General features: G+C 38.1%; 1 protein-coding gene across 1 annotated transcript in view; it reads left to right on the forward strand.

The window, feature by feature from the left end:
• DYNC1I1 (dynein cytoplasmic 1 intermediate chain 1) overlaps positions 1–23350 on the forward strand; it is a 179036-nt gene that overhangs the window by 152896 nt on the left and 2790 nt on the right. Inside the window, exon 16 of the mRNA XM_085310569.1 lies at positions 6139–6264. Coding sequence (XP_085166695.1) covers positions 6139–6264 — 126 coding nt within the window. The remainder of the gene's footprint in view (positions 1–6138; positions 6265–23350) is intronic.

Consider the following 23350-nt stretch of genomic DNA (forward strand, 5'->3'; position numbering starts at 1 on the left):
CCTGCGGGGCCGGGGGAGGGGCGGCCTCCGCCAAGCCCGCCGGGCAGCGGCCCGGGACGGGCTCTCCCTCCCCTCAGTGTTATTTTAAGGTACGCTTCTAAAACCTCTCCCATTTCGTTTCTTTCTTTCTTTCTTTCTTTATTTCTTTCTTTCTTTTTTTTTTCTGTTTTTTCCTGGCACACCGCGCTTCAGCGAGGCACTTGAAACACCGCTTTTTTGATGCCTCCTCTCATTCAGGGTGTCACAACTTGACAGCCCTGCAACAACTGCACGGACCTGCCAAGCCTCACTCCTCTGGCATGCGGGATCCCGCGGCTGGGATGCACTTTGAAGGCAGCCTTTTTTTTTTCTTTTTTTTTTTCTTTTTCCTTTTTTTTTTTTTTTTGGCGAGGCTTCCTGTGCGCTTAGGACTGTTTGTTTGTTATTTTTTTCGTGTTTCAGTGAGAGATTTAATTTTCCTTCGTAATTATCCCCTACTCCAAATGTTCCTGAGATTCCGGAGCTTGCAAGCCCCGTAATAGTGCCTCCATCCTGATAGAAATCAAATGTTTCCATGTTCCCTTTTCACCTCATACCTTTCTGAATAACTAGCGATTCTGGTTTTTTTTATTATTATTATATATTTTTTTTAGGGAATCTTTTTCACGTGTTACTTGTTATTTTCTGCTCTTCTGCCTTTTTTTCTCTTCAAAATTTGCAGATGCCTGCTGTGACATTTAAAAGCACGAATGCAAAAGAAAAATAAAACAGATTTTTATCCTGTTGTGTTAACTGAATAGAAAGGACCATTGGGGATAAAATGTCACAGCTTTAAATTCCAGTGATGCAGAAAGGATTAATCATAGAGCTTTTTGCAAAGACTCAGAATAGAAAATACTGTTTTGGTTTTTTAAAAAGTTGCTTCCTAAATATGATGAGTGCCCCCTTTTTTGTTTCCTCCTATTATTTCAGAAAAAAAACACTSCAGATTTGTGTTGACATTATTTTTGCTGGATTTGAATTTCCTTTTGAAGATGATTTTGAGAAAAGCTGTCACGTTACCCAAAATCATATTTGACCAGCAATCAATATTCAGAATGAGAATTGAAATATTTTTCCATAATTGAAGTCTWACATATTTTTACTCAATTCTGTGTAAAATTAAGAACAAAAGTACAGCATAAAAACAGGGCCATGTATTARCTGACAGATTCTTTTTATTTTTGAGAAAGAAAAGATCCAGAGCACAAACGGCAATATTCCCCCCGCCCCCTGCCCCACACACCCTGTTTCCTACAGTGTTTTTTCTTTGAGATTAGTTTGTTCATTAATATGCCTTTCATGTAAACATGATATACATTTCAGCCAAAGTAAAATACAGGCACAGTTTGTGGTTTCCAGTGAATGGTGCTTGCCATAAATAAGTATGGACAGGTAAGAGGAACCAACACCACATACTGTATTGTCAAGTGGAGCAGTAAGGCCTTTTGAAGTCCTCTGAGCAGGAAGCAGTGCAGCCTTTTTAATTAGAACACATACAGCTGGAGGATATACAGGAGGAGTCTCCGCAGAATTTATTTTGGGAAGGGAGGGACATATCCTTCAGGTGTTCTCATTAATGCAGGCTTAAACACAGAGCATAAAACCCAGCATTTTAAGAAGGAAAAAAAAAAAAAAAAAATTCTCCCCTAAAAAAAAAAAAAAATTTAAGAAGAAAAAAAAAAAAAAAAAACTTTCTCCCCAAATACCAGGGCTGAAGCCTTGTTCTGCCTGAAGTCAACTGATGTTTTGCCATTTAGTTCAGTGAGACTATAGTTTCTTTCCAAAAAATCAGTATGGACCGCTTGATCCCATTCCCATCAATAAGAAGGCTGAATGTAGAAAACTGCTGATAYATTTTCAGTGTGTTTACATATAAATACATAGGAACATCAAAATTAATTTCAAGCTCAATCCTACATTTCTTTTGTATGTAAGGCCACCCTGGATTTCACAAATGATTTCCATTCTGAGAAGTCAGAATCAGCTGTCATGTAAGGATTGGATTGGGATTATCTCTGTGGTATTATGGCTTTGTATTTTCAATGAGAATTGAATTTGGATCTCTGGAGGAAGAAGTACTATTTGGTTTCCTTACTGAGCACTGATGAAACAAATTAGAAATCTCTAGAAATGATAAACTGGCAGAATCGGAATATATGTGTGGTTTTGTTATGCAAGAGAAGCAGTATTGGACACACAAGYGCCACTGAAAAGGAGAACTTTAAGCAATTCTTTTAAACATCGTGACTGAAAGTGATCATTGTTTGTTTTAACCTTCTATCTGATAGGTCATAATTAGTTTATAATTTTCAAGATTTCCATAACTGTTTATGCAACTGAAATCTGCTCTACTATTTACTAAGAAAAAGTCTTTGTGAGCACTTAATCTTTGTAATAAAAAATCTTGAAACAGCTATGCATCTTATTAGTTTTTAGATGTCAGATGTATGATGTCAAAGTATTTATGGAGACTGTAGAAAATGACAGGTATATTAATGTTTTAACTGCTAGCTATTCATAAAAATCTCAGTGTAAGAACTATGTATGATTGTTCTTAATGAGACTTGGTTTTGTTTAATTTGAGAAATAAACCACATTATTATTTAGTATTATTTTGTAAGCTGATAATACCTGAGTTTAGTTACAGTAAGTTACCTTCAGATTTTTGAACTGTAACACRGTTGCCGCTAGTGTTATTCCACATATTTATTAAAAACATTTTGCCCATGTTCTAGGTGCTTTCCGATCAAAATAACTAAAATCATTTGACCGCACCACAAATTTAGTAACTCTTAATTGTTTAAAATGACAGGAGTGTTAGTGTGCTGCATTTTGATTTGTGGATACTAGAAATGATTTTTGTAATAGCAATGCAAAAGATCACGATTTATATTTGTTAAATGAATATAAAAAAACAAGCAAAAAACTTGCTCCACTTCTTCAGTCTTTTGCAAACTGAATTAGTATTTCTATGGCTGAGTGCGTGAAAATTGCATATAGCTTCAGGATAGCAATTGCTGATTTCTTACCTGTGTATCTGTAAAATTTCTTTTTGGATCAATGTTAGAAAAGGTCTCTGGGTTATTGATGAGTCTTATTATCTATAAATAGTATTACACTGATTTATACATTTATATATATMTGCTGTATTACGTTGCTTTCAAGTAAACTTCTCTTCTGTATGTCATACCTTTGCTTTGAAAGTCTGAAGATACTATCTATTCCTAGAAATAGATAAAAGCTATATTTACAAGCAGGTTTTGACACTATCTAAGCACGAAAAGTAAAGAAGTATATTCTTATTGTTCAGTATGTTCTCAGTATGTTGTTCTCAATCTGTTACCTGTAAACTCTCATTTCAGAATGGTTAAAAATCTGACAAGCACCAACTTTACAGATTTATAAAGTATTTTAAATATAGTTTTAAAAACATAATGCTACTGTATCTCCATTATAAAATAAACTTAGATCTTTGAAATCTAAAATAGGTATGTGTAATTTAACCTATCAGTATTCAAAGCAGGGAAATCTATTTTAGGATAATAGGATTTGACTGTATTTCTCTCCGTACCACTGGAGGAARGGTTTTTATTTAGATTTTTAAAAGACTGTTTCATGATTACTTTTTGTTTTGTTAGACAGCTTTGTGGAGTAGTAATAGGATTTTAAAAAACCATTGGATTTTTAAAAATAGGTTGTGTTTTGTATCTGCAGCCTGCATGCTGTTTGTTTTTATGTGGAATACTGAAAGAGTGCTGTATTAACAACAACAAAAACAATTTCAGTAGTGTATATTTTAGCCTTCTGAAAGATCTACTAAAAAATCAGTGTCTTAAATGTACACTGTGTAGTTCATTTGAAACAAGTATCTTTGATCTACATTTTGCTGAGAAACGTAGCTTGTTAGTGGATTAGTACTCTAAAAATGTAGCATTTAGTTGCTGTTTGACAAAACCATTTCCAAGTGTTAATTAATTTTGGCTGGAATTAAAATAGTTTTTTTGTTTGGGTGGTTTTTTTTTTTTTAGAAATGAGTGGTCACAGGAGTGAAACTTGCCTCTTTTTTAATGTGATTTTGTCATGGGTCAATGACCCAGTGTCAGATTTGAGCCACTGACTCAAACACACTAAGCAGTAATGTGGTTGGGATGAGGAGTTACAGTGGATGCCAGCTTTTAATGGTAATGCTGCCTTGGACAGAACCTAGGCCTGAAACAATGGAGAGATGAGTTCAGTGCCTTATGTGCCTCTGAATAACTTTTTAAAGGGGGAAGACGGTCTCCACTTTCCGATTGCTAACCAGCATTATTTCTAAATCATTCCACAAACAAAATCTTTTTTCATTTCCCGTGTGGCATTGGGGGATTGGGGACAGCCACTGTGCAGCTGTTTACAGAGACGCTGAGTTAGCTTGCCAAGCCCATTGTGCTAGGATGTTCCAGTTTGGTTTTACAGCCTTTAGTCAGAGTCAGTGACAAAAAGAAATGGGGAGTTTCCAGATGGAGAGGTGYAAGGCAGCAGTCCTGCCTTTGAATCATTGCTCTGCTGTTAGAGAGGCTGTGCGCGCTGTGGCCAGAGCTGGAGTCTCCAGAAATCTGCAAAGGTTTTGCTTCCTGCTGTTACCAATCCTGTGTGACATGCTGAAGGGGTTAGAGCAGAGAAGAGGGAGATTGGTGTGGAAGTATGAAAACATTGTCTTAAGGTTATTTTTCTTGTGGATCTTTGCACTCCAATATAAAWCTGCAGCCTAAAAGCTGAGATGAAGTTAGTTGAACATTGTTTTTGTTAACCTTGTTGGTTTCTCAATTTACCAACTGATCTTGATATCATCTTTAAGCTTCCTTCTTCCTGCTTCTGCACAGTGTGTCCCCCCAACAAGGGCAGGAGTAGCTGTCACTCCTGCAGATGTAGCCCAGACTCTGGTTCCTATTCAGATGCCTCTTCCTGCTTGGACTGATCTTCGATTACATGTCCAGTCATAGATCCAGGGACATTCCGTTGTCCCCATCCCTCCAGGTGACTAAGACTTGTTCCTGCAGATTAGTCTGATGAAGGAGCTGCTTTTGCAACTGCCATCCTGTGCCATTTGCTCTGACCTAGACGCACAAAAGCTAAAAACCTTTGTTCAGAGATCTGCCAAACTGCAGACTCCTTACTTGGGCAAGTTCTCCTACTAAAGGTGGCTAGGTGGAACATTAGCAGACTTACAGGTTACCTGTCATGTGTCTTATGAGGTGACCTAAATCAACTGTATGATCTACCTATATGGGACAAACACCCACACAAATTCTTCCTCCTCCAGCATCTCTGCGATGGCTTAATTCCAGTAGAGATTACAAATACATCTCCAAAGATAATGTACATTGCTGTATTCATCCTACATGCTAACCAGAATCTTCCATGTGTTCTAGTGGATCATCTGTGGATTTGTTGGTTGACTGTGGGAGGATTAAATAGCATCTAGCTATATTTAACCCATRAGGTGGTTCCTGGGAATATGAGACAAATGTAAAAGAGAATTGTGAGAATATAGGAGTTTCTAAACATGAATTCAGTTGATCTTATTTCTGTTGCATCCTCACTCTTAAGTAATTCTCAGGGCTCTTCTTAAGTAATACCTGAGCTTTGACCTCTATATCTAGCCACAAATTTGAATATAAATTCAAATGATATGTCAACATGAATATTAGGACTTTTCTGTGATCAGTCAGGTTATTTGGGTCCAAGTAATGGGTAAGAATCCAGGGTAAGACTGAAATGACTCTCGGACAGTTAACTCTTGGTCATAAATCAGTGTCTTTGAGAAAGATGATGTGGTTTTGCATGTCTCTGAAGTTAAGGAAAATTGGTTTGTCTACTGCCCTTTACTGTGGTAAAGTCTTCGTTACCCATTCCAAGCAGTATCTTAGTCTTCCTTCTTTTTAGCGCGTGTGATTTAAGAAACAATGAACCTTTCTTTTTCTTTCCACCYAAGGAGAGTTGTAGGTTACTCTAAGCAATGCCAGGGGACTTATAACTCATCCAGCTAAACAGAACGTTCTAAACTGTTCTAAACTGACCCGTAGAGGCACAAGTAGCATGATTTTATTGTCATTTCTATTGCTATTGTTTCAACAGGTTCCCACAGCCAGTGTGACAATTGAAGGAGCTTCTGCCCTCAACCGTGTCCGCTGGGCACAGGCTGGGAAGGAAGTAGCAGTTGGTGATTCAGAAGGCCGCATATGGATCTATGATGTTGGAGAGGTATGTCTTTTTCTTTTCTTTTTTTTTTTTTTAAGACTCGACTCCTGGAGGATACCACCTCCGAGTTTGAGAAAAGATGAAAAGATCATACATCACTACATACGAGTAGGACACATCCAGCAGAGAAGGAGCCAGATGACTTTCAGTGGAATCTGCATTGATTTTGGGTTGCCAACAGTGTGGTAGTTGTAAAAGTACCTTGCAAAAGAGTTAACTAGTGAAAGTCTAATGAGGGAAGTCTGTTTTGAGTGTCTTCAATGTTTCTTAACATTTTTTAATTCATTTAAGAAGTGGTTCCTTGAGTACAGTTGGAAGAAGTTACAAAGGAACATTAAGAGGACCATGCAGTTGCAAAAAGATGCATTGTTCTGAAGTTGATCTTGTAGGATTCACCTTTTATATTTTAATCTTTCTGACTTTATGACTATTATAATGTTGCAGATTTTCTCAGCATGGCATGTGAAGAACAAATCTGTTCTTTTAATACCACTGTCTGAATATGTGCAAGGGTGCTAAGAGGAGAAAAAGAGAGGTGTCACTCTGAAGGACCGTAGATGCATGAGCGATAAAGAGAATATGTAGGCACTGAGAAAATAGCAGGATGTGTATTCTGTGTATAAGGCTGCTCCCAATTCACCCTACTATATTCTATAAAAACCATCTAAACTGCAGTATGTTCAGCACTGATGGAATCTGTCTCTTTGTTGATGAATACAGTGTAAAGTGTTCTGTCGGCATTACAATTCCTTGGAACAGTCAAGGATGAATCTATGAGCAATCAGCTTTTATGTAGAGAATTTGTTTTCCATCATTATCTGTGATAGGAAACTGAGATATCCATCTCTACACAGTAGGGAAACATTATAGAATACATACAGAATTATCTGTAACTCTCATAAAGTGATTTTATGGCCCATAGCAAAATTGCTTGTGCATGACTCATATTTTTGGATTGCATTCACTTGTGCTGGAGTTACCTTTCTTCACAAATGTTTGCTGAAACTTCTTGCTGTATTGTTAACATAATTTCTAAATTGTGTAAGGTTATTATATTCAGATTTCCATTACAGCACTGGCAGGTCAGGCTGTTTTTATTTATTTTTTATTTTTTCATGATTGTTCTGAAATGGTGGGTTTTCTGTCTTCAAAATGGTATGACAGGCTATGGAAATGCCTCTGATGACAACACAGTCTGATCTTGTCTGGGAGTCTAGACAGGCTGTAGAAACGTCTCTTTTTGCATATCATACACCAAACCATTCACAGGATTGTTTATCCCTGCAAGCTCACCCAAGAGAAAATAGATTTAGTGTTCTCTGCAGAGGTAACGTATAAGTTTTTGGCCTTTTCACTGCATAATCAGAATTCAACTTGCAAAATGAGTCACAGTGATACACTCGGATCAAAAAGAAAGTCAGGCTTCTATTGCTTGAAAAGAASAGAGCCATTCAAAAGTAGTTATTTGTGTGAGTCCAGATCAGTGTTATATAACGTGTTCTGCTTCACGGATGTTACATACTTGGTCTGCGCAGAGCCCCAGTGTCTCCAGCTCAGCTCCATACATACTTAGGCAAATAGATAAATGTGCATCCATACAGCTGCTGACATGTCATGGGCCATTGACACTTGCAAAATAAAGAATTTACAAATTTGTTGCCTAATTCATTTGCAGTTCTTTTTGCAGTTACTGCTCATTTTGGCAGTATCGGTCTCTGCAGTAATTCCTGTGTAAAATTTAGGAGAGGTGGTCTGGACTGCTGCTTTAGATATTACCAGGATTGCTGTGGTGTTAGGAGTATTTTCTGGTTTAAAAAAGAAGGATGCTCAGCTCTTCTGCAGCACAGCTCTTGTCATTACAAAGCACTCCCTTAAGGGAGAAGCAGAAATACTTTGCAGTTCTAATGCTTGCAGCTAAGGGCTTGTACAGTGAATAGTAGCTTCTTTGCTCACTAACTCTCTGTGTCAGTTCATAAAGAGCCCTCTGATGAGTTACATGAGTTAAATAGCTGTCCCCAGGCATGATGCACAGTGGATCCACAGCATGTACATGCATTTCTGGAAGTGTCTGGCAGAAATATAGCAGCCTTTGAGGCTCCCTCTTCCCTTAAATACRTAGACACTGATTAGTGAGACCCTTGGCTAATAATGAGATCCTCCTTAGACTCTCCTTTTCATGTGGGTTTGATTCTGGGATATGGCTAGGCTGGGCTCAGGGTTCAGTTTAAAAGGAGCAACTCTACTCCCACTGTCAGCTGATCAATCCCTAGTCATGTACTTTGCTATCTTTTCTTTATGCCCCCTTCTTCATGTCCCCCCTCCCCCATAACTAGTGCTTATCTGACCTCACATTGTGGTGGAAGAAGTTAAAGCAGTGGAGCAGTATTGACCCTTTTTTCTTTTTCTTTCCCTAGAGGTTTTTTCCTCTATGAACTAACTGACTCTGCGACAGCAGATGGGCACCAGTGGCAGTACAAGGGAGTGATGTGACCATGTGGCTGGGGGCAGGGACCTGAATTGCACAGTGCTTGGCTCTCACATTTGACTCAACCATATCATAAAACCTCATGATCAGCCATGATAGTTGATCTTTCAGCTCTAGAACGRTCCTCCTCTTGCACTGACTTCTGAAAAGGTGTCATCACCAGAAGAGCTGGTGTGCCATTAGATTTCAGTCTCTTTAAAACTCACCCCTGACTGATGGATTACCTAATATCATCCATTTATTTGAAGAAGTCTCTCTCTGATTTGGGATGGGTGGGTGTGATTACTTCCATCAGAGAATCAGCAGGCTTTTACAAAGATCTAAATACATTCACTGAAAACATTAATACTTCCTACTGTACCCTTTTTTAAACCTCTCTTTTCTCATGACTGTTCCAAACATCTCACTAAATTAGCTGTAAAGTTCAAATAAGTTGGTTTTATCATGAAAAGAGCTGGATATATGTGTTGGTGCAGTGTAATACAGCACAGTGTCTTTGAAGGTCACATTGGTGTATAAGCAGATCTTCTTACCTGTTTGAATAAGCAGAATGGATTCAATGAATTTTGGTCAGAGCAGCAAATATACTAARATATCAAATCATTAAGGAAGATATCAAATCATGTAAGTGATAGGAATTCTTATTATATTCATCACTGTTTTAAAGATCTCTTCTAGAGAGAKAGTAGTAAATTTATTGCTGCAATCAACCAACCCATGGTTATGGTGTAAAGAAAAAATATATGGCTTAAGTGAAAACCTAAGGCTTAAGGCCTAACCTCGCATCTTTTGCAAAGGCAGGAAGTTTAAGATCAGGGCAACTTTTCTTGTATAAGAATTCAGGATTTGGTCCTTTTCATYCTGACATGTCATCCAGTCATGGTCTTTATGACAAACAGCAGAAATATGAAGAATATGACAAAGTCCGTGACCAGGGAGTTAAAAGTAATGGTGATATTTTCAGTTAGGCTATATAATGTTATCTCCTTAGACTGTGTACTTTTAGTTGTTTGATTTCAGCATCGTGTCTGAAAATAACTGAACACATTTATTTTCACAGTGAGGGGTCTATTTTCTCCTCAATGCTTGTGCTGTGTGCCCATTAGCATTAATGGGAGTTATACACACTTCCAGGGGAGAAGAGACTTAAATAGTCCATATAGATGTGCTCTTGTAGATCAGTAACCACTGGTTTAAAGAATGTGAATTTAAGAAGAAAACAAATCTGGTTGTTTCAGTGTGATGTCATCTTAAACCTAAATCACTTACTCAGAGAATTTAACCAGTCATAACTATGCTTTGCTCTCTGTGAGATCTAAATATACACACCTTTTATGTTYTAAAAGTTGAGATATTACTATTGTGGTGGTATGTAAAATATATCATTTTAGCTTCTGTGGTCTTATGGCTTGTTTACTGGGCAGCAAGTTTTCTATATGGTAAAAGTTGATTTTAACAGAGCATGGACCACTGACTATAGATTTATTCACATGTCCAGATGATTGATAGTTAGACCTAACTACATGTCTCTTTTGTAGATATATTTTATAAAAAGCTTGCTCCCATTGTGCATGCTTCAGTGATGTTACACAGTTGCCGCTCTCATAAATATTCTCTAACAACCACATTTGTTGCTTACCTGGCTCATTTAGAATGCTGTTTGTGCCTTCAGTTGTGAAAGAAGCAGCTTCTCTTCCACCTTCCATTATTTCTTTTTTCCATTAATCTCTTCTAGGGCATAATTTGTTTGCAGTTTGAATAAATAGATAGAAACTGTAAATCAATGATTTATTATTTGATTGTAGTAAAATAAAAAGTGAAAATAAGTTTTCAGCACAGGATTGCAGAATAGTGTTTGAAATTGTAATCACAGGGAGTTTGTTGCTGTATATTGTTTGTTTTGTTAAGCTAGTAACCAGACAAACTGTTGCATCTGTTTGGCAGTGTTTCAGATAGTTGATTCTAGTCATGCTTTTAAAGGATGACCTGCATGCCAGGTGAAACCGGAGAAAAGTAAGAAAAGGTATTTCTCTAGAGCATCCAGGAGAGCTGGCTGTGCCCCCTAGGCTTTGTCAAAGAATGCAGTTCCATGGAAAATCTTTGCATAGTTATCATCCATTTCCTCTCTTCCTTGCAATGAAATCAGCATCATAGTTACATTTACATAACTTGTTAGGTGTAAAAGTTAATGTCTGCTTAAGCCCCTTTACAGCTGCTGCACTGGGCTGTTTGCAGTGTACATTGAAAAGGACATTGAGATTGACTCACATTTAAAGTGTAGTTGTTGCATGAAAATGGCAAAAGTCTTAATTGCAGCACTTCAAAGTGAAATGAAAAGCATTGATTCTCATGGGTAAAATGACATCCTCGAGGACAGCAATCATGAATGAACCAACTTACTCTTTGATTGGTGTTGTAGGAGAACAACATGGGATAAAAATATAAGATGTGTTACTAGTCTTGTCTGACTGCTAAATTTACAAAAGGGGTAAAAGCCCAAGAGAGTCTTGCCTACACGTTTGCTCCATGACATGTGTTAGTCCTGTGCCACATTTTGAAGTACATGATCAGTGATGGAAGAGTTGGCAACTGCCTCGAATATGTGGATAAAGTGATACAATAGGGATTGGCTATAAAATAGTCGGTGGCTATAAAATAATTCCCGTTGATTTCGGAAGCCTTTAGCTGCTGCTCTGACATTCTTAAGGTTTGAGGCAGAGAAAAATGCATATTCATGACCGACTCTCACATTTCAGCATGACTATTAAGTCACTTATTTTTCTGGGTTCAGTGGGGAAGGTTTGGTATTTTGTACATCTATGCTGAAATCCCTGTGTTTCACTACGATTTTGTATGGAAAACATAGCCAGTGTCTGTTTTATGCACTGACTGTGTTTAAAAACTGCTGTAGTCCAGAAGAGAGTAATACAAAGCTAGGTTTTGTGTTGTGTAGTTATCTGAGTAGATTTTCTTGTAGATTTTCTTCTACCATCATAAAGCACTTGTATAATAKGTATTGTTTTAGGAAAAGGGATGCTTTTTCCACAAAAGTTTAAGTGATACTTGCCATAAAGTATTTTTTTTTAAATCTGAGATGAGCTGTGAGAATTCTTGGAAGACAGGTGAATAGCTCACACATATTGTGAAAGTAAATTTGAGCAATAATAGGGATTTATACTTGCACCAAGTTTTATTCAAAAGTGTACAAAGATCAGGTAAGATACAGTGGTTTAAACAATCCAGGCATTAAAGCATAATTAAATAGATTGTGAGGCAGAGTCTGAGTTTCACCGTTGGTATTTTTGCTGTGGAGTTTTGAATGTTGGCCTCAGAGGATTTTAAAAGCTTATTTTAACAAAGCAGGATCTCTAACTAATTGCTGGAAAATGTAAAGAASTAGGAGTTTGATTTGTTTTTCCTCTGTCCCCAGTTTTATAATGTTCAATCTTGAGAAACTTTTTAAAAACAGAAGCTCTTGGATGACCAAACAGAGTAAGAATGACCACATACTAGGTACTCTGATTTTTACTTAAATAATAACTGAAATCCTGAACAGAACAAACTCTTCATCCCTCATCATTTAAATTTTGACTGATATAGCCACTATTCACAAAGGGATTTTTGAAGTAGGTTAAATAAGAACTCCCTAATGAAAAAAATGCACTAGTTTGAAATCAGTCAATTTAATTACTGTGTTTTATGAAGGCCATTACCCGTTGCTGATTACTAGGGTGATAAAATCTTTAAGCTTTGGTAGCCTCCATAGGGGGTGAGCCGATCTAAGTAGAGCAAAGTCCAGTCATTATCACCCTAAATGCTTRTGTTTCTCATTACAATATTCATTACTTTAGGTCACTGTGAATGCTTTGAGGTCTTTATGTAAGCGCAGCTTTATGCTCCTACCAAAAAACAATGTTGTTACATTGGTAGGTTAAAACGAAACATTTAAATGCTTCTGCAGTTTAAAACAAGGCTGGGCTGTATTCATAGTATAAATAACGTACAATTATGCCTGTGAGAACATATATACACCCCTATCCATGACTGTACTATGTATGTCAGTACAGTTGTAGTGCTAGTCTGATAAGAAATGGAAAAGGGTGTGAGTTATCTTGTTCTTTCAGTGTGTTTTGGTACTTAAATAACCTTCGTCACAGCAGATTGGAGAGCCTTACAGAACAAAGGCTGCTATTCCTCGTGACAGTGCATTGTTAGGGAAGTATTTTTCAAGTAGGAAAACCAAACTATGACTGAACTGAAATGACTTTTCCAAGACCTGTTGTTGAGGGTTGAAACTATGTATCTGCCGTGTCAGCCCAGGCCTTGTCTGCTACCTTGCAGTTTCCATTCCTTGCAGGTTTTGCGCTTCATGCTGTGCCACTGGCACCCTGCCCTACTAAGTCACCTTCATTATGATCTCCTACTTTACAAAGCAGCTTTAGAAAACTGACAATATTTAAAAGATGACTTCAAAATTGTTCCCCCTCTCCGACTTAAAAATACAAATATTTTTAAAGAATATTTGAAGCATATTCATCTGGGAAACAAGACTAGCTTATRGAAAGCAACTAAAGAACTTGGTGTGGATGCTGATCCTGAGAGGAATAATTTTGATTCATATATTTATAGACATAGGAGTACTCAGGGCCAGAGAGAGAGAGCTAATGAGGTTGAAGACGGGGCTGTCCCAGAAACACGTGGTTTCAAGCTGACTGTGTATTGGCTTAAGTCAAATATTAGAAGAATATTTTTAACTATCAAAAGACTGAAGTTCCAGAACAGGTAGGGACAGTGGGGAAAAAACAGCCTCTCTGCAGTCAAGCTGRAGCTTATGAACAGGGTTGTGTAATGTGCTTGTGTGTGGTATAACAGTAGATGGAACTTCGTTGACCGTGAGGTCACTTTCCCGTTTGATGCCCTGATGTACGTTCATTCTTAATAAAGATAGATTTTTTTCTGTTTGATAATAAATGAGTATGAAGTTCCACTTTCATTTTACTACTGGAAGATGACTTGTGAAAACTAAAGGTGGAAGTACCACATTCTGAAGTTAAATGGACATTAGTGAAAGCAGACAGAAAAGAGAGTTAAATAGTCATCCTAAAGGTTCCCTTGACTCTTCATCCTTACCTTTCAGTTACTTATAATAAAATGTGTCAGTAGTTCTCCAGAGATAATCTCTTACTAGCTCCCCAGAGACTTCCACAGGGTAAAAAGACATGAGTTTCCAGTATGATACAAATATCTTGTATAAGAATTCCTCAGGTCCTCATCATACAAAATAAAAAAGCTTAAGAAAACCAACCAAAGRACCCCCAAAATCTGATTCCAGTCCTTTTTATTCGTTTGCACAGTACTTTTAAAGCTGACGTATGTTTCCTTTTCCCTTGTAAAGGCCCAGATTCTCCCCCTGCAGAGAGGATCAGAGGGAATAAGCCACATGTGACAGGAGTTAATCATGTAGCTTAATGCACTATTAGAAGGCGCTCAGATAACGAAGTGATGAGAGCAACAGAAGAGAAACTGTAAGAGATCATTCTCTTTCTGCCCAGTAAAGCCTGCAGGAGGGGGAGAAGCGATACCAGCATGTAAGAGTCTTCCTATAGATACTCTCCTGTATTTTCCTGCTGAAAGAGGAAACAGTACGGAGGAGAGAGAGAAAGAACAAAAGGCAGCCTGCTGATCTGATGTACTGGTCCATCAATTGGATGCTTGATGCATTTGTAGTAGCAGTGGCTTCACTAGTAGGTCCTCGGTTTCTGCTTCTCCTGAAAGCCCTCAAAGAGGCTCAGTGGAAAAGGTCATCTAGATTCAGGCTTTTCATTGTAGTTGTACATGAGGTAGTGGAGRCTGAGTGAATGCTTCAGCTGGCCTTCTCTGTTCTGACCCACCAACCTCAAAAACTGGTGGGGAAGGGGGCTGAAGTAAATGTATGCTGATAGTTTCATGGAATATATATTTTAAATAATTAATTAGTTGGTAGGAGAATAAAATGTCTTCTCTGAAAGATTTTTTCCCCTTTTTTTCTCCTGATATAAAAAGAAGTGCAACTGGAAAATGCTTATAGCCTTAAGCAATGAAGAGTATGAAAGGGGAGAAATACCAAACGCAAAATTCAGTTTTAACTCAGTTTGTGTGCAGCAATTTGCAGATTTCATTGAAATTCATATACTATCATTGTGGTGTTAAACAATTCTGAGAAAAGAGCTATTTTGTATAATTAACAATCGTATGATGCTTCTGTGGTTTCAACCTGTCACATTCAATAGCAGTTTTCATTTTGAGAATCCTTAATTATGTTTTTAATTTTTTTATGGTTTGAAAAACAGTATAACATGAAAAACTATTTAATTCATGACTTATAAAATAGCATTTCGATCTAGAATATCAGATAAGGAAAACTCTGGCCCATAATACATCCTCCTATTCAGCAGCTAAAATTCCATATTCARTGTTTAATTTAAATGTGAAATGTATCCTTGAGTGCCTACTATGTGATGTGATGGAAAAGTGATTGAAAAGTGTGTGTCTGAAAGGCAGAAGCCCCAGCTATTTTGTGGATAAGCTTTCACAAATAATGGAATGTGTCGAGAATCTCAGGGATGGCAGTGATACTTGTGCAAATCAAGAACACTGAACAGTCCGTTCCCTCATTTTGGTTAGAGTGACCATTTGCCAACACGGCGCCAGAAGGCAGTGGCAGAAAGTCCTTTACAATTCCTGCTCCTGTAGATTTCCTGGAGTGAGTCATGGAACAGCCGTGGCCTATTTGGTTTAGAAAGGAAGCAAGCTAAGCAAAGACACAGTGATTTATTTCCTCCCTGAGGCAGTAGTCCTTTATTCAGCTGAASTTTTAGGGAGACATTTTTACCAGTCCATTACCCCATAGGGCTGAAGCTCTGGTATTTCAAGTAAAAATGTTGAGGCAACTCTCCCAGGTAAAAGTAGCTGACAATAAAAACTCAAAGGATTTGAATAAAGAATAGATGGAAGGCTCCTTTCATTTACCTTCTAGTTTTGTTCAATTTGGCATTTTTAGGCTTTCTACTGCAATGGAGGCATAATTTGGTAGAGAAAGAATTCTTATGTAATCACTTAAAGCATTAAATGCTTTGCATTCATGCAAAAAATTACAGGTTTTCAATGACTTTGAGAAATGGTCATCAAAGCAGGACTGAAATCCTTATAGGAGCTGAATGGCATGCRGTGTGCCTCACTGTTTTTCTTAACTTTACCTGTAAATTGATGATTCTGCAGGAGTGATGGATATGGATAGAAACTGTGAGACCTTTGCTGCTTAGGACACCACCTCTTTTGAAGCTTCTCTGAAGCATGGCAGGCATATGATAATGCTCCACTGCTCCTGTAGCTAATGACTAGACAAAAAGTTTAATTATATTGTCTTCGTTCCGAGGGACCTGGACAGCCGTATAGGCACTGCCATTGAAAGRATCCCATGAGGAGGTCCATAGAAGAGAATCACTACGACATGAGTGGTGCAAGCAGTCTGGTGTTAGGTGRATTAGCCTACAGTCTGTGTTCTCCATCTTGAGCAAAGCAGAGCTCTCTCGGCCTAGACTGTTAGTTTCCGCAGTTGGTAAAAGAGCTGTCATTTGGTGCTGTCAGCCRCACACCTTTTCTGCAGAAACTGAAGCCAACAATGGAAATTCTTACAGCTTGATGTTCATATTTTAAAAGTAAGAGATGATCTAAGGAACCTGGAGTAGTCTAAATTTCAAGTTTCAGTCATCTCTGTCAAGAATCTTGTGATTACTCAATATTTTATTCTCCATAGTGGAATATCATGCAGCTGTTTTATGCAYTAACTCTTTCATAGCTTGGACATCATTCTTTTTAGTTTAGGAAAGTCTGTGCCAGCTCTGATACTATAGGTGGATCTGTAGCATTGTCTGTAATTAAAGATGCTTTCCACTTCCTTGTTTTCTTTTCCATATGCTCTATCAAGTTTTTGTCCTTTGAGATGAAATTTTCCATAAATAATGTTTACATCCAGTGCAGGTTTAGTTTTTTCGTTTCTTTCTTTTAGAAAGATTAAAGACTGTATCATAAAGCAAAATGATAACACAGTCAAATTAAAGGAGTTAACTTCAACTCTGCCATTTCCTGACTTTGGAGTGTTAGAATCTCTAGTCTTAATGTTCTGCTAGTGTGCATTTGTGTGTGATGCACGTATAATTTACAGACTACATTTCAGACTGCTCTCCTGTTAGCTTGGTACCAAGAGGACTGCTATGGACAAAGAGGTTTAATTCAAGAAAGAATCAGTAGGTGTTCAAACATGTGAATTCATATGGAGGCCCTTTATACAGGATATCTGTGCACATTACAGACAAATTATTAAAACACCACCATTGTTGGTTTTGTATTCAAAACATAGCTTACATCAAATACTTAACAATTTACTAGCTACTGTTCCCCTTATGAGGAAAAAGTCAAAGTTTCCTGAAAAATGTATTCTATTTCTGTTTGAAATTAAGCTTTTTTGTCATATAAGCTAATATTTTGTCTTCTTTTTACTATGGCAGCACTAGTTAAATCAGACCCTGCTGGTGAGTAGCAAAGAAATAAATCACAACAGACATTAATCTAGATGAAGACTAAGTAATTAACTTTGTAGAAGGGTAGTGTATACTGTGTCTGTGACACTAGACTGACTGCTGTGCATAGAATAAATGCAGTATTTAGGCTGCCTATGGTATTCCACCCCTTCAATTAAGTAAACAAATATATATAGAGCTACTCTGGAGTGTATCCTTTGTGGTCTAAACACTGTGTCTTATTAAAATCATCTGCATGGAGTATGTGGGGTTTGAGTTCCTGCCAGTGGTTTCATCCATTGTTAACAGTGATGCTGGGCTCTCCCAAGAGTTAAATACAGTGCGACTGCAGTTATGTGAAAAGGGTGCTCTTGGTTACTTTGGTGGCCATTTCATTGCATATTACCTCCCACTTTGTTTCCATCCATGTGTGTGGCATAGGGTGTTGCCTGGAAAAATATAGGCTTTTTCAGGAAAAAAAAATCCATATAGGTTGAGGAGAATATCAAARGCATTTTGTAATTGATTCTGTGAGGCAGGATCAGGGCCAGAATAGGTGCATGCCTGCCTACTGTATGTGTGTGTATCAAGATACTTAATATTTATATATGCATATCCATTTTCACCCCCARTCATCCCTAAACAAGGATAAAACATCTGTTGAACTCCTGAGGATAGGATCAGTTGTTTAAAAGAGAACTGTATATTTTTTTAACTTGTAAGCATTATAGTCCTTATCCTGCAAGTGCTCTCTCTTACCCAGAGAACTAGGCCCATTGCTTGTTCTACGTTTTAGAGAAGATCATGCTGAAATAGTTATATTTTATCGTCATAAAAATATTTTTCCAAACAATGTCATAAATGCATTCAGATGATAATCCATTGCACAAGTATTTGCAGCAGGTTTCTTTTCAACACAACACTTAGTTTAGAGGGTGATATGGACAGTACAGGTTGACAAAAATTCTACTCAGAGAAAACTGCTAAGATAATATTCTCCTGAAGCTACATTTATTTAATGACACTATTAAATTGAAGGAATATAAAGATGGTGATAAACCACTCAGAAAAAGAACTTACTAGGAAGTCTGAGAGTTTAGTCATTAAAGCTAGTTTACCATACTTGCTGTTTTTCACAAACTCAAATCAATCTAAATATTTTCTCATTTAATTACCTAGTTTATCAAAGAATGTTTACCTGCTTTTCTCAAAAATTATAATAGCAGRAAGGTATTCTAAAAATGAGAGATGAGTTTTCATGTAGTTTTTTCTTTCCCTTGTTGAATATGAGACTTTTTTGCAAAGGCAGAATTATGGAAATAGAAGTAAATAGATTGTCTAAAATAAGGCAAGACTTCATGCTTCTTCTCCACTGCCCCAATAGCAACAAACCCAAATGCAGTTAATAAGAGATGCATATTAATCCAATTTTCTCATCTCAGGAACATGATAAGTAGCTATAGAGTCCCTCTAAGTAACTGAGAGTTTCTGTAGACAAGAAAATAAAGCACAGAGTACCTCTATAAAGTGTGTTTGAGTGGTTCGCAGATTTTTGAATCAGGAACCACTATCACCCTTGAAGTGGATCTGGGACCACCATGCAGGCTCGTCTGTAAACTGTTAATTGAAAACACTATATGGCAAAACAGTTCCCTGGACCAGCTGCAGACCACATACTTTGGCCTAGCAGATGGTTCCAAATTGTGGTGTAACGGATCATTTTCAGATTCTCCTTTTACACCTGTATTCACAGGACGTTGACGTTTGAAGTGATTAGATGGTTCTGGCTGGAAAAAATCACTGCTTAAGAGCTTGCATCAGCCAGAGACGATGTTAGGAAAGTTTATCCAACACCTATTTCTGGTCTAAGGCATCTGAGCACAAATTGTAATTATTAATCTGGTGATTGGGTTTCTAAAATACTTTCACCAGTAATCAGTGCTGCAGTTTATTAACCGGTATCGCAGTGACACACAAATTTACCCAGCCAGTACAGTCATTAAAAGTAAAAGCAATGGTTTGCATACAGACCACCAAGCTCTCTTGAGAATACGGGAAACTGGCTCCTCCGAAGCGGAGGCTGCTGGCATGGAAAGTACTGCTGCGCCTTTCCCCCTTCTCAGCAGGGCCCCAGCCCTCGGAGGGGAGCTGAGCTGGGCAGGGGCATGGCGAGACTGAGGCAGAGGAGTTGTCAACTCCCATCCTGGAGGTCGAGAAGCTCCAGGGAGGAAAAAGAACCAGGAATAAATGAAACATCCTCAATAGTAGTTGATAGTAGAGTAGTTAATTTGATGGAGGATGGGGGTATTTTTCAGATAAACTAGCTATTCTGAGATTTGGACAACTTGAGCTGAAACAATTTTGGTCACAAAAAAAAAGATCGATGGGAGAAGAATATGCTGATGAACTTGAAATATGTCTTGTTTCAGCCTTCTGGCTAGATTACTTTAAAAGGCATTTTCAAAACTCTTTTTGTTGTCTCAAAAGAAAGAGCATTGTTATTTTTAAAATAGGCCTAAATTAAAAGAACAAATGTTACCAGAAGGGGTTAAATGATCTGAAAATGAGAAGAAATCTATGCCGATTTGTGCCTTCAGACACAGTTTTTCTATTGTTTTTTTGCTCGCTTGGCCAATCCATCACTAGCTGGCACATATGACAGTGATGACAGTTGGCTGTAATTCTGAGCATATCCTTTTCCTGAGTTCTGTATTACAAGTTTAAGAGCAGAAATATTCAGTGAAATTTATAATAGTTCAGTTTCTGTGAAAACATAGAAAATTGAGTTCGCTTGTGTACGATCTTGGGCAGCCTTCTGGTACGTAGATGGGAAGCTTTACAAAATGAGGAACTCTGCCTTGATAAGCCGATGAAGGAGGCTCTTCCTGGTGAAACCCAGCATTTGCCCTGCTGTCTGTGACTGACTGGCAGAGTGAGCCACCGAGAGAGCTCTGATGCTGTCTTACCACAACGCATGATGTTCATCTCCTTGGTCAGAATTAGGGTTACGGGGAATGCTACGAACATATGTTTGTGCTTCAAGACCAGAAAACTAACAGATAATTGACATGCTTGCTAGAACGATCACCCAGGAAACCCAGAGAAGAACCTCAGTTTCAAAACATCCAAAGACTTTGTGGTGGTACCTCGAGATACAATTTTTCTCATGTGGCTGGAACTGCTGAGTGGGCAGGAGCTGGCCACCTTTACCAGAAGGGAAGGAGGAGAACAAGAGGGTAGGGAGATCTAAGATCCTAATTTCTAACGCRTATGTTTTTGCATCCTGTCATCTCACTTTCTAGGCACTTTGCGTTCCCTCTGTGCAGTTGATAATTGCCTTCCCTCAGTGTGTTTAAGTGTGGTGGGCGAGGGGAACCATAAGCTGGGGATGAATCACATAGGTATAATGTTATTCACCTCTAATGGCATAAACTGGTAACTGTAACAGACATCCCAAAGCACGGGCAGAAATCCAGTTAGTGTTACTGCCGGAATTCAGCCCCTTGGCTTGCTGAAGTTAACAGCTCTCTGGTGTGCTACAAACTGTGGCTGCTGCACATCAGTGCTGGWGCCTCAGCTYGGGGCTGAACTGAGCTTGCTTGGCACAGGAGGCTGCCAGCAGCTCCCTGAGCTGCTACCCAGGAGGCTCCCGCCTCCAGCCGCCCCTCTGCTCAGGAGCCCACACGCTGCCCCCGTCAGCCAGGAGGAGCATTCGAGGCTCACCTCTTCTTCCCTGAAATCTGCTTATCTAAAATGACAGTGATGGAGCTGGTGGAAAACTTAGTTCTCAGAGTTTGTATTACATCATTCAGTTTTTGCATATCAGCAAGAAACAGTTTGTGAACTATTTAAAATGATAAAACCTTAAATGTGCATAGTATTGAGTAAGTTACAAGTCTTTAAATTTCCTTGTTGGTCATGTTACAAGTATTTTTGCAAGGATATATTTAGGGAAGTGATTTGGGGGAGAGAGACTGTAAAAAAGTGATAGTGATGTGAACAAACTTTGACTTGAGAAATGAGAGAAAGACACCAGTTGCCCTGAATTAAATATCTTCACCCAAATAAAAATATAATTACCATTTTAACCTCTTAAAAACATGTTATCTGTCCTAAATTCTGTCTCCTGTAACCAGCTGAGCACATGTGCAACTTCAGAAGAGAAGCAGGTTTATTTGGATGTGTWAACTCGTAGCCATGCTTGCCAGGCTGCAGGCCTGCAGCTTAAACTGTTTTTGATATTTTTAAGCCAGGCAGAAGGTAAAGCTACCCATCATACAGCAACTTAACATACAAAAGATGGCAAAATCTACCATGTTGCTTTGATAATACTATTTTTCCTCATTAGAATTACTGTCTGTTGCAATCTAAATATAACCTGATGGTATTTAGATTAAAGCAGAGTGAGTAATTCAGTCAATTAATGAGATGCAGGTAGTGCTTGTGTTCCATAGTGCTGGGATCAGAGGAGAACATTTAATAACATTTATGTTCTTGTCCTGCTCCATACCTTAGTGTCAGTTTGTTCCAATAACCTTATGACCCAAATGTATTAAATGTATTAAGTTCCTATCTTTCAGTGAACATTTCTACTCTGTGTAATGATCGTGACTGTGGGAACTCTACGGATGTTGCTTTGTAGTACTTGAAGTGGATAGAAAAATGGCAAAAATGGCAAACGAGTGAGGGACCTCTAGCTAGCCCTGATGCCCTGCCCATTTGCCCCTGTCCTGGTATTTGCAGTGTGAGCTCAGAAAAGATGAAATGAAGATCCACAGATAGACACAGGCCTGCAACGTTTACGTGGGTGAGTATCACCAGGTGGGGGAATTTCAATGGAAGGGGAGCATTCTGACACCAAAAAATACATACATACATACATACATACATATACATATATATATGTGTAAATGTGAGTGTGAGCTTGTGGATGTTTTTGTTTTTATTTGTGGGCTTTTGCTTTGTAACTGTTTTGGTTGAATGTTAGACCCTTCACAAAATAAACATCAACTTTGCCCTTGACTTCACTTTGGTCAGGACTTCTCTCCTCGTCCCTGAGGAATTTACATTAGAGGGGCTTGCTCTAACAGCCTGTTAGCAGGATTGGCCTCCCATTGCAAATAATGTGCAATAAATGAGATTACGTGAGGTAAAATAAGACAAAGTTTAAAATAACTAGATTGCATGTGGACAATGAAATCTCTGTGCTAAATGTGTTCATTTCAATCATTAATTGTTTTGTGTATTCAGTCATTAAAAAGGCTCAGGTCCTGCAAACACTGTCAGTTAAGTGTAATGCATACTTCCATTTGCAGGGAATATTTTCAAGCTTGAGATCTAAAATTGTTCTAACAGCCTGCCTTTTGTATTTATTTGTCTGTGGTTGTGCTGGGGAGAAAAGGAAATTAAATTATCTCAATGTAATAAATGTATTTCATTTTCTTCCTTTAGAATGACATATTGTCTCCTTGAGCCATTTAACACAATGTAATGCCATTCAGGACTTTCACAGACAAGGAGAAGTGTGGCTTTATTAAATTCATAAGTCCTTTGCCTTGGATATTGTTCCACTTCCGTGACTTTTCTTCTGTGAYTTTACTTCTGTGATTTTACTACTAATCATACATATCACAAGAAATAAACATTCAGGACAGCAGCAACAATAACAATGAATTTGCTACTCAGATGTTTTTGACTGTATCTGTGACAGAAGGATCTTTGCACGGTCCCTTAACTTACTTCATAGTAGCTTGGGTAGGTGTGTGATTGGGACCAAAGCTGCGCTGTGGATACCCATGCGTTGGCACAGACCTGCGTTTTGGTTTTACAATTCCTTCTGCTTACAGATTTTTTCAAAGAACAGAGATTTCTTTCAAATAAAGAGCATAACAGGTCCACCACTCTTTGTGCACATGCATGAGAGAGAAAGAGAGCTGTCTCATATGATTTACTCCTTTATCTTTCTATTCCTGAGAAAAATCAAGGAGAAAAATGCAAAAAGTGGAAGATGGAGAAGGGAAAACCTAGAGACAACAGAGTCCAGGCA

Source organism: Rhea americana, unplaced genomic scaffold (assembly GCF_003343005.1).
Source record: "Rhea americana isolate MKP2758 unplaced genomic scaffold, rheAme1 scaffold_32, whole genome shotgun sequence".
NCBI lineage: Eukaryota > Metazoa > Chordata > Aves > Rheiformes > Rheidae > Rhea > Rhea americana.